This window comes from Geotrypetes seraphini, chromosome 3, assembly GCF_902459505.1.
Source record: "Geotrypetes seraphini chromosome 3, aGeoSer1.1, whole genome shotgun sequence".
Taxonomy (NCBI): Eukaryota; Metazoa; Chordata; class Amphibia; order Gymnophiona; family Dermophiidae; genus Geotrypetes; species Geotrypetes seraphini.
Window position 1 is genome coordinate 248,364,766 of NC_047086.1, and position 12,225 is coordinate 248,376,990.

Sequence of the window (12,225 nt, forward strand, 5' to 3'; positions counted from 1 at the left end):
TTTCTGTCTCTCTCCGTGGCCGCCTGCCTGCCTGTCTCTCTCTATGGCGCCATGCCTTCTTGCCTTTCTTTCTGTCTCTCTCTGTGGCCCACTTCTGTCTCCCTCCCCAGAGCAAACCAAGATTGCTGCCTGTCCCCCAGCACACCCCTCCCCCAAAGCGTAGCAAGTTTGCTCCCTAGCCCCCTTTCCCTCTCCCCTCCCCCACTTCCCTGTGCAGCAGCAGCATTTCCCTCCCATCCTTCCCTGTGCAGCAGCACCCCTTGCCTGCTCCCCCTGTCCTGCAGTAGCCCTTTTCCCTTCCTTTTACCTCTGTCCAGCAGCACCCCTCCCCTGCTCCCCCTGTCCTGTAGTAGGCCTTCTCCCTTCCTTTTACCTCCCCCCTGTTTACCAGTACCCCTTGCCTGCTCCCCCTGTCCTGCAGTAGCCCTTCCCCCCTCTTCCCTGGTTTTCGTTCTCCCTCTTTCCTTCTGTCTCCCCAAAAGGTTACTGCTGCAGCATTCCCCCTACAGTCTAACACATGTGTCAGCAGCATTCCCCCCCCCCTCTGTGGTCTCACACAGCCATCAGTAGCGTTTCTCATCCCATCCCCCTCCCCTCTCCTCATGGATCTCACACAGCTGTCAGCAGTGCAGCATTCACAACTCGCCTCTCCTACTTGCTTCGGTCCTTCATCACTGCCGGTTCCCACCTACTGTTTATTTAATTTATTTTTTAAATTTGTAGACTGCTTACATCTAAGCGGTTTCCATAAAAACATACATAGCTCCACTAGTCCAGAATTCTATTACATCTCAACTTCCACTCTTGCTTTCTCTTTCATATGCACTGTCCTACATAGCCTTCACTGTCCACGACACCCCCCATTATCCCTCCCCCTCTCCCCAACTCATTTATACAAATCCTACCTGCAGATGCTCAACTACATAATGAACCACTGAGGGCTTTATCTGTCCAGAAGTCTAAAAAAAATACTTAAAACTACACTATTTCTAGAAGCATTTCAATAAAAGATATGTTGTTGCCTGCTAGTTTTAGGATAAATGATACTGTGAAGATCTATGAAATCTGGGTTTTAAGATGTAATTTTTCATCTGTAATGTAAGATATTTGTATAATTCTTGCTTGTTCTATTTATGTATGTAACTTTTGTAATGCCGCTTAAGAATTAACGGTTGATAAATCTTTTAAATAAAAAAACATACTAGACTAGCCTGGTGTGTCTCCTTATATTAACAGGTTTTACTATTATAATCTTTGGTTCACTAAGCCTTTTCTCCCAAACTTTGATGAATGAGATCCATAGAACTTATACTGTGAATGAAGCTTACAACAGGCAGAGATTTTAATGTTAGAAGTCTACTTTATTGCATAGATAGCATCCAATTTAAAATAGTTGCTCACAGAAGTTTATAACTTTTGAAATGTGTACCCAACCTTAACAGCTATAAAATTGTTAGAATCAGTCCGTGGCTCCTGAATTAATCCCCATCCCATCCCCCATCCCTAAGCAGACAAAACAATCAAAATGCTTTAAAAATAGATGAGTCAATGTTCAAAACCACTTCTGTATCACATCAGCTGCTAGCAACATAAATAGTTTTCTCTGAATTTAACAGCATAGACAATGCTTAGCCTATATGCTGCTATATGGCCAAATGCTTTCCATTGAAATTAGGGAGGGATTATATTCAGTCCAGGCCAGGGCAGATTAAAACATTATGAGAAAGCAGCAATATTCTGCCTCTCTTTGGATAACTTATTCATTTAACTGTGACCACAGAAATAGCAGAATGGATGGTGTAAGGATAGGTTAAGCATTTAAAATGCAATGCTATAACTAAGTGTGTGTAGTTGTATGCATCTGACACTCAGAAGTGCACAGAACAATGTCACACACAGAAGTACAATATACACTACTCTGTAATATACCATGTCAATGGAAGGGGCATAATTTTGGGCAGAACATAATAACATACTGGGCCAGATCAATGGTCCATCTAGCCCAGTACCCCATCTTCACAGTGGCAATCTAGATCAAAAGTACCTGGCAAAAATCCAAGTAGTAGCAACATTCCATGCTACTAATTGAGGGCAAGCAGTGGCTACCCCTATGTCTGTCTCAATAGCAGACTATGGATTTTTTTCTTCAGGAACTTGTCCAAACCTTTTTAAAAACCAGCTACATTTACTACTCTTACCACATCTTCTGGCATTGCATTCCAGAGCTTAACTATTCTCTCAGTAAAAACATATTTCCTCCTATTGGTTTTAAAATTATCTCCCTGTTGGTTAGTTCTATGCACATCCAGGGTGGGGGGTGGGAATATATTACTATAAAGATTTTGGAAGTATATATATATATTTTTTGTGTGTGTGTGTTTAAAATTGTTTAAGGAAGGGTGGGTGGGATAAAATGATTCTGTAAGGGTAATTATAAGAAGTATGTGTTATTAAGCTTTGCTATTTGTTTATCAATTTATACAATGCACTGTTATATATTTTTTTAAATTAATTTTAAAAAAATTATCTCCCTGTAACTTCATCGAGTGCCCCCTACTCTTTATAATTTTTGATGAAGTAAAAAATCGATCCATTTGTACCCATTCTACACCACTCAGGATTTTGTAGACGTCAATTATATCTCCCCTCATCCATCTCTTTTCCAAGCTGAAGAGTCCTATCCTCTTTTGTCTTTCCTCATATGAGAGGAGTTTCATCCCCTTTATCATCTTGGTTGCTCTTCTTTGAACCTCTTCTAGTTACGCTATATCTTTTTTTAGATAAGGCAACCAGAATTGAATGCAATACTCAAAGGTGAGGTTGTACCATGGAGTGATACTGAAGTATTATAACACTCTTAGGGCTCCTTTTACTAAGTTCACTAGCGGTTTTAGCGAGCGCTACAATACCGCACGCACTAAATGCTAACGCCTCCATAGAGCTTGCGTTAGTATTTTTCATTTAGCGTGTGGTTAGCGCGCGCTAAAAACGCTAGCGTACCTCAGTAAAAGGAGCCCTTAGTCTTGTTTACTATCCCTTTTCTAATAATTCCTAGCTTTTTGGTTGCTGCCGCACATTAGGCGAAATGTTTTAGCATACGTATTGTCTACAATGATACCCAGATCTTTTTCTTCGGTCCTGACTCCCAAGGTAGACCTTAGCATCTGGTAACTATGATTTGGGTTATTCTTCCCAATGTGCATCATTTTGCATTTGTCCACATTACATTTAATCTGCCATTTGGACACCCAGTCTTGCAGTTTCCTAAGGACTGCCTGCAATTTTTCAGTCTGCATGTGTTTTAACAACTTTGAACAGTTTAGTGTTATCTGCAAATTTAATCACCTCACTCACCACACAGCCAATTTGCACACAAAACTTAATTGATTAGTTGGCCAAATTGGCCCCAATGATTGGCAATTAACATCTTGTAATTGATGCTAATTAGTGCCCTACAGGCAATAATTAAAAGTTATGTGCACAACTTGGAAAGCACAATTCTATAAAAGGTATGTGTCAGTTCTAGTTCATGAATTTGAAAAGGGGGCACGGTCAGGCCAGGGGACATGGACATTCCTAAAAGTTATGCACACTGTTATAGAACACACTTGGTCCATGCATATCTTAGCACAGACATTTAGGATTGGTTTTAGCTGGCTAAATGGGTACACCTAAAAGTTATGTAATGCAGAGGCACTTAGCATCTAATATAATAAAAGCCTAAGCCGCGCATGCACACTCTTACCTGCATGCTCCCATTTTCCGTGCGCTGTAGGTCCCCACAGGTAGGAGTGCGCATGCGCGCTTCCACACATCTCTCTCTCCCAAGGTGGATGTCAGCTATGGGCGGTGCAGAGGCTGTCTGCCGCCGTGGCTGTCTGCAGCTGCAGGCTGCAGAGCTGTCGGTGGCTGCAGAGGGCAGACGCGAGGTAAGGGGTGCTGCTGGACAGGGGAAGAGACGGGGGGGGTAGAAAAAGGAAGGGGTGCTAGGGGGGAAGAAAAAGGAAAGGAAGCCTACTGCTGGACGGGGGAGCAGGAAAGAGGTGCTGATGGACACAGGGAAGGTAAAAGGAAGGGAGAATGGGTGGACAGCCAAGGAAAAAGAAAGACAGAAAGAAAGACAGAAATACAGAAGGAGAGGAGAAAAAGGAGAGACAGAGAGAGAAAGAAATAAAGACAGACACACACACATATATTCTAGCACCCGTTAATGTAACGGGCTATAAGACTAGTGATTATATAAAAGGTGCACACACCTTGAAGAATCACACTAACCATCATTCTAGTTGGCTCTGGTTTTTTGAGATGCTATATATAGAATCAGGTCCATCACTTAGGTGTGTCCCTTTATGCCTGCCATAAGCCTGGCATAATTGAGTACACCTACATTTAGGTATAAAGGGAGCCTAAATCACACCTAACTCTGAGCGGGATTTAGGTGTCCAAACTTAGGGCCTTAGTGTTCTGTAATGAAATTGCAGTACCCAGATACCCTGGAGTACCTAAAAGGGGGCACCCTGTCAAAGACTTGCCTCCATAAAATTGTGCTGGCATTGTCAGTTATTACTAGCCACAAAATTTTCATAAAAACAATGACCAAGTTATCCATTTATTTTTAAGATTTTGCCAGACCTTTGAATATTGGCCCCAATATTTTCATATGTGGCTTTTTAGGTTTTGTGATCCTAAATCTGGGTACAACCTTGTAATAAAAGTACTGCACTCCTCTGTTTTGTACAGACATTAGCATCTAAAATATGAATATCTTTCAGACAAGTGATATGCATCTCTTGGAAACACTAATAGTGGGTTAACAAAAATGGTTCCAACTGTTGTAGCATTCACAAGAGACTATTTATTTTCAGTCTATGTAGTCTGAGATATTTGAACACCAAGCTTTTTTAAGCAAACTATTATCTTCATATTAGACTTTCTTCCCAGCTATGACAAGACCAGATTAAATTATTTATACATTTGCAACATGACTTAGTAGGTTCTTAATGTGCGCTTTGACTAGTTTCCAAACTATAGTGTTTTTACTTTCAAAGGTTTGGGGTTGCTAGCTTTTGTACTTGTGACTCGCTCTTAAAACACACTTTAAATATTGATAGCATCACATTGTCTTCAGTTTCTATGAGTATCAAATAAGCTGTAAAACTTTAGAAGGTACACCTGGCTTTATACCAGTTCAAAATGTTCATAATTTTATTTTTATTTTAAGGGATCTGGAACCCTACCTTCAGATGATGTGACAAAGAGAGAATCTGGCCATCTTTGCATATGACTCAAGCCAAGGAGCATGACCTTGAATGATAACATTTAATGTGAGGTGATTATGTTGCAGACTCTCTTTTCTGAAAAGGATAACACAAGCAATTCTGCTACTTGAAGACATTAGAGATTGCAAACACATTGTGCTGTCTGTTGATAAATACTATTGTTTCACACTTAAAGATCTTTCAGGAGGGTAAATAGTGCAGTGTCAGAGGGGTCTCTTCTGGGACCGGTGCTATTTAACTTATTTATAAATGGTCTGGAAATTTGCAGATGACACTAAACTGTTCAAAGCTGTTAAAATGCAAGCAGACTGTGAACATTTGCAGTCAGGAAATTGGAAGACTGGCCATCCAAATGGCAGATGAAATTTAATGTGATCAAATGCAAAATGATGCACATTGGGAAGAATAACCCAAATCATAATCACCAGATATGAGGGTCCACCTTGGGGGTCACCGTCTAAGAAAAAGATCTGGATGTTAATGTAGACAATACACTGAAACCTTCCACCCAATGCATCTGTATCACTCCATGCTGTGACCTCACCTTGAGTATTGCATTCAATTCTGGTCGCCTCATCTCAAAAAAGATATAGTGGAACTAGAAAAGCCTCAAAGAACAACCAAGATGATAAAAGGGATGGAACACTTCTTGTATGAGGAAAGACTAAAGCAATTAGGGCTCTTTAGCTGGAAAAGATATGGCTGAAGGGAGATATTGCAGTCTACAAAATCCTGAATGGTGTAGAATGGGTACAAATGGGTCAATTTTTTACTCCATCAAAAATTACAAAGTCTAGGGGTTACTCGAATAAATTACAAAGAGATACTTTTAAAACCAATAGGAGGAAATATTTTTTCATGTAGAGAATAGTACGCTCTGGAACACATTACATTACATTACATTACATTTGTGATTTCTATTCCGCTTGTACCTTGCGGTTCAAAGCGGATTACATAAGAAGAAGCTGGACATTTCCAGGAGGGTACGTGACATTTAGGGTAAGACATAGTTACAGAATGAATATAGACTTGGTAACATTGGATGAAAGCAGTTATATTACATTACATATCCAGAGGATGTGGCAAGAGCAGTTAATGTAGATGGTTTTAAAAAAGGTTTGGACAAGTTCCTGGAGGAAAAGTCCATAGTTTGCTATTGAGACAGACATGGGGACAGCCACTGTTTGCCCTGAATCAGTAGCATGGAATGTTGCTACTACTTGGATTTTTACCAAGTGCTTGTGGCCTGGATTACCATGAAGATGAGATGCTGTGCCAGATTGAACATTGGTCTGACCCAGTAAAGTGTTTCTTTTGTTCTTATACATATAATGGAAGCTCTAACTTGCATATCTTTGTGAAATGATTAACAATTACTAGCTAAATGGATATATGGTGACTATTTTCAAAATATTTGACATAAACAGGCTTCAGCTGTAACAGTTTAAATATCACTTGCTGTGTGCATATCATGGCAGTTTCTACTGCATTCATTGTTAAATTATCAATTGTCTGAGACACAAACTAGAAATATTTCTTCAGGTTGGTTTCTTCATGCTATATCAATACTGTCTTGAAACTGAGATTTCTGATTACCATTGTCTATTAATTAAAAATTTGTCTCCTGGCTATGGAGATTTAAAACGAGGACTTCTGTTATGCATAGAAAGGGGATCTGAAGAAAGATCTAAAGGTTATTGGTAAACATATTCCAGTTATTTTATTTAATGTAAAATTATATATTTCAGGGAATTAAAAGGCATACACAATCACAGGATGTGGAAATTCCAACCATTTTTGTACTTTTAGTTTTGCTTTCAGGAAAAGACTCAAAGTATAAATGGATTGTGAATAGAAAAGATATTGTATTAATATATCTGTTTTCCAGGTTAGAACTCAATTTGTGCAACGCTGCCTTACTTTATCTCATTTGAAAACTATCCACAATCTAAGAAACTTGTCTGTTGTCAAGAAACTGCTGGGCTTCAATGGTCAGTGGAAATTTCCCTTTGAAGTGTTATTTCTTATTTACAGCTTATTTGCAGATATATTGTGGCCCCAATTTCAACAGAGCCTATCAACAAGGAGATCTCCTGTGTAAGAAATGTATGGGGTTGCAATGGAGTTGCATTGTGAGGTCATACAGCTGTATAGTTATAGAAACATAGAAACATGATGGCAGATAAAGACCAAATGGTCCATCCAGTCTGCCCATCTGCAGTCTGCCCATCTGCAGTAACCATTATCTCTTCCTCTCTCTAAGAAATCCCATATGCCTGTCCCAGGCTTTCTTGAATTCAGACACAATCTCTGTCTCCACCACCTCTTCTGGGAGACTGTACCACGCATCTACCACCCTTTCTGTAAAAAAGTATTTCCTTAGATTACTCCTGTAATATAATATTCTATAAATTATGTATGTAACTCAGAGATATGCCCATGACCCCCACACATGTGCACCCCCTCAGCTTCAGTGATTTTGGCACCTAGGTTACCGAACAGCACCTAGCATATATGCATGTAAATGTCAATATACGGGACCAATTACACATGCAAGTATTATTATTCTACAACTTTTGCACGTAATTGGCACCTATCTTTTATTCACTAATTTATAGAATCATCTTTTATATTCTTTGGACACTTACCTTCTGTATGGACTGCTGAAACATATGTCCAGTTATAACGTTTGACTATATCTAACATGGCTCTGGCCTGAAGAATGTCAGATGGAACAACCCTTAGAAAGTATTTGTATAAGGTTTTGTCACTCAGGTCAATACTTGTTGCAGAATAAGCAATCTGAGGTATATCAAAGAGTTGGAGCAGATTCTGTACTTGGATAGCCACAGAGCTAGAGCCTGGACCAATAACACCTGCAATGGGCTTTTTAATTCTGGCCTGGGTGGGCATGCTATCCAGACACCGATTGGCTCCATCTTTATCATCTCTCATTGAAATGAGGGAATCTCTTATAAACTCAATGCTCTGCTCCAATGCTACCGATGAGTGCCAACAAGAGTCTCTGATTTCAGTGCCCAAAGTAATATTAGGTAGCAGTTTCTGGTCTGCATTGATCTCATCCAAAGTGTGAAACATGGCTTCTACTCTCTGAATGCCATATTGCTCCCTCACTTCTCCACATTTTCTCTCTGGGACTTTTTCAGCTGGTGGTTGATGATGCACAGAGAAGAGGGCACCTATGATAACATCTCCGTCCATTCGGGCTACTGATCTAGGAGATGATGCCGTTGACAACATGCCATTTCCATGCATGACATCAGTCTCAATAAAGATGGTAGGGAAAAAAAACATCGCTATCCATAGCATTTTATTATAGTATGTCATCCAGACCCAAGAGGTGTGTGTTATGTAGTATTCCATATACATCGCTACAGTGCCTAGAAGAGACCTGAAATCATTCAGTCACTCCTTACATAGATCCAGCTTTACCACTCCAGTAATCCTAAAATACAGTTTTGAAAGATAAAGAAGAAACTGTCACCCTTGGGAAATGATAATCTAGTGGAAAAAAAATGAAATTTATTAGAAAACTATATCAGTGTATCAATCACTTTTAACCTAATTAATTTCTTGGTTCTCTGTTCTGTTTCTGAATATCAATATTGGTTTGCATCACAAATGTTGCATATAAACAGTAGGTGAGACAAAGAGAAACAGCACTGTATCTTTATTCCCAGTTCGTGTGAAATCATCCTTTGGGCAAGGTAAAGTTTACTGCATCCTTAATTAGAGGTATTTAAAAGGCTAACAAGTGAAGGACAACAAGTTTATTTTAACTTTTATTATTGCATTAATTCATGGAAAGACTATCAATTGCTTTGGGCAATTTTTCTTTTTTCTTTTTGCAGAGAAGAAAGAAAACAGCTGTCTTAAGAAAGTATCATTATTCTTAAAGAACACATTTTAAGAAAAGCAGTTGTACTTTTCTAAATAAAATATACAAAACCAAACAAAAATATATTAAAGATTTAAAAACAAAATACAGTTCACATGAACTTTTTCCATTTTCTGTTTAAGAAGATGAATGTAGGGTGAGGGATGAGAAACAGATCATCAGGAGACAAATATTCAAGATGAGGGGATATATATTTGTTTCTAAGGCAACCAAGCAAAGTGCAGCTTCGCTTTTATGGCATGCCTAGATTTAATACACGCTTTTGATCACAAGAGATAAATACTGGAGTTAAGCAGGTACACTTTTAAGAGGATGACATTTATAAACTATTATTCAAAACAGTACAATAAATGAGAATAATTTTTAAAAATTGATTAGACTTCTTACTGTTTTCCCTGTCTTCCTTGATGCAGAAAGCAAGACTGTTGTGCCTGTCTCCCTGTATGCAGTTGCTGAGCTGGACCTTGCTGCAGGTAGGAATCAGCACCATGGACAGCACAACACAAGCCCAAACTATCCCCTAACCTTTTTAACTTAGCTGGACACTGAGATCTGTCAACCCACTATTCCATAAACTTCAGTCAACTCTCTCTCTTGATTTCCAAATCTTTTCCATGCACCCACTCGCACAACCTACACACAGAATCTGCAACCCCCTCTCTCATGCATACACATACACTACCAGCTGATTTCATTCTGTGTTTCTTTTGTTGCATTACAAACCTTTTATTATCTTCTTTTTGCAAGGTGATTGGTGGCTTCTAGCTTGATTCTTCCAGAGGATTTTCTCCGAATTGGTAAACCAGGGAGAGGGTGAAAAAGAGATGATCCAAGGATAATTTGCTGATTCCAATCTTGCTCCCTATTATTTAGGATGACAGTAGCTGAAAACTAATTAGCAAATTAAGCCTGAAGAAGGTATTTTGAGCCCAAGAGAATCGTTGGTCTAAAGGGTTAGCTACTTCTCAACAAATTGAAGGATTAATCTTGAGACGTGCCTGAATCAGCGAGACAGTTTGCTGCTTCCTAAGTCAAAGCAGTCATTGGCACCTCTTCTGATAACACAAGCTTTAGCACTCATACACTTAGAAACAAAGACTTGGGTTGTACACTAGTGCCATCTTTCTTCAATACTATTTAACCACAAGAGAAAAAAACCCAGACTCATTCATTATGGAATATTTTATAATTTGAGTTATCTTTTTGTTTGTGGTAATTCTTGGGGAAAATAAGAATGAGTGAGTTGTAAAGAAATGAAGAGTATACATTTTCATGTATCTAACATACCACTCAGAGATATGTTTTAAAATCCTGTATGCCTGGATGAAATAGGTTGGATCACACTACAAAAAATGCAAATATCTTAAGGTGTTGGGTGTTGTAGCTGATAAAAGTGATAATGAGATCCATCTTCCTGCAGGGATCTTTATGGACTGTGAATTAAAGAAACTCGTTCTCCTAACTTTTTTATATAAGAAAATTTAAAATGCCTAATCTTGAATGTTCAGACACTGCACTATAATACAGGCTTTTAGATTAGATGCCTTTTTCCCAGTCCCAGTATTCATTCTTTTTGTTTATAGGGTTGAATATTGTGCTATATTAAGCACTTATTTCCCTGTAAGATTTCAGCAAAGCATAATTATTCATACCCAAATGCTGCACATAAGCACAGCTATAACAATTCTTTTCTTTTTTTTTTTTTTCGTTTCAACATTTTTATTGTGAAGCAAACACACAAACAATGCAAAAACAGCCAAACAATATCCAAGAATAAAATACACGGCAAGGTAGGAAAGCAGTACACATTGCAAATCTCAGAACACAGCTAATGCAAGAGAGCAGAAAAAGAACCAGAACAAGAAACCTGAAGAGTCCCGCCCTCAAGAGAGGAAGGGCAAAACCCAACAAAGTGCCTGCCGCAAAGCAACAAACTAAAAAAGAAAGAGAAGAAAAAGGCATAAACTCTGTCTGCGAGCTCACTTCCAAATTTTTAATAAGCCCCCCTCTCCCCTCAGTTCTTCTTACCCAGTTGCCTGGAAGGGGATAGTGTGTGCAGAGATCTATAGGGGAACAGGATGCCTTATCTCTTCTCCTTTTGGTTAAGTGCCTCCCTGATGCGGTATATAAACTTAAGGTTTAGATTAGATTAGATTAGTGTCTACTAATTGTGTGTACCTGGCTTAAACAGGATAATTCTAGAATAAAAAGCACATAAACCATTAGAGGACTGGCATATTTGCATGGGTGAACATATGCTGTATGATGAATTTTCACTTAAGTGCTATTTTTAAATATGAGGGGCTGTTGAAAAGTTCTCAGCTCAACCAAGAAGAGAATGATGTGGAGCTATCATATGAGATGAAACAACAATTATCAAGAAAAGTGTGGAATAACTTGTAAGTTTCATGGCTCCATATCATTCCCTTCTTCATTGGGCTGAGAACTTTTCAGCGGCTCCTCGTATGCATGCGTACTTTGAATCTGAAGTACATGTAGGTGAAGTTTGAGCAGAGAATGATCAGGGTTCAATGTTAAACACTCATATATCAAGCCTTTAGATTTGCAAACTTGTGCAAGCCCTAGGGCTAGTGTAGGTGCTCCCACCTAAGTTATACAGTATGTGCTGTGATAATTAAGACACTGTTCCTACATCTCCTTTTAAAAAGTAGGAGCGGGAGCACAGATGCAGATTCTCAGGACTCCAACAGGTTGGGCTCCCTTACTCCACTAGAATGCTTACTGCCCCAAATGCCTACAGTTCCCATGTAGCTCCAGAAAAACCAGGATAGATTGAGACATTTGAATTTTACTTCCATTTGGAAGTAAAACCTGGATATCTCAATGTGTCCTTTTTCTGGAGCTATGTGGTAACCCTAGAGGGGAGGAATTCCCTTAAGCCCCATGCTGAAACCTGATACATTTATATATGTGACTATTGAACATTGTAATCTGCTTAAGTTTTAAGTGGAATAGAAATTTTTTTAAAATAAACAGTAGGGAATATACTGAAAAGGAGATCTCTAG

General features: G+C 39.0%; 1 protein-coding gene and 1 long non-coding RNA gene across 2 annotated transcripts in view; one reads left to right on the plus strand and one right to left on the minus strand.

The window, feature by feature from the left end:
* GRM1 (glutamate metabotropic receptor 1) overlaps positions 1–8,609 on the minus strand; it is a 630,972-nt gene extending 622,363 nt beyond the window's left edge. The window contains exon 1 of the mRNA XM_033935628.1: positions 7,928–8,609. Coding sequence (XP_033791519.1) covers positions 7,928–8,609 — 682 coding nt within the window. The remainder of the gene's footprint in view (positions 1–7,927) is intronic.
* The window catches only part of LOC117356434, a 28,242-nt gene extending 17,374 nt beyond the window's left edge, over positions 1–10,868 (plus strand). Inside the window, exons 3-7 of the long non-coding RNA XR_004538639.1 lie at positions 5,222–5,329; positions 7,168–7,270; positions 8,447–8,577; positions 9,612–9,671; positions 9,946–10,868. This is a non-coding gene — a long non-coding RNA (uncharacterized LOC117356434). The remainder of the gene's footprint in view (positions 1–5,221; positions 5,330–7,167; positions 7,271–8,446; positions 8,578–9,611; positions 9,672–9,945) is intronic.
* The last annotated feature ends 1,357 nt before the right edge of the window (positions 10,869–12,225 follow it).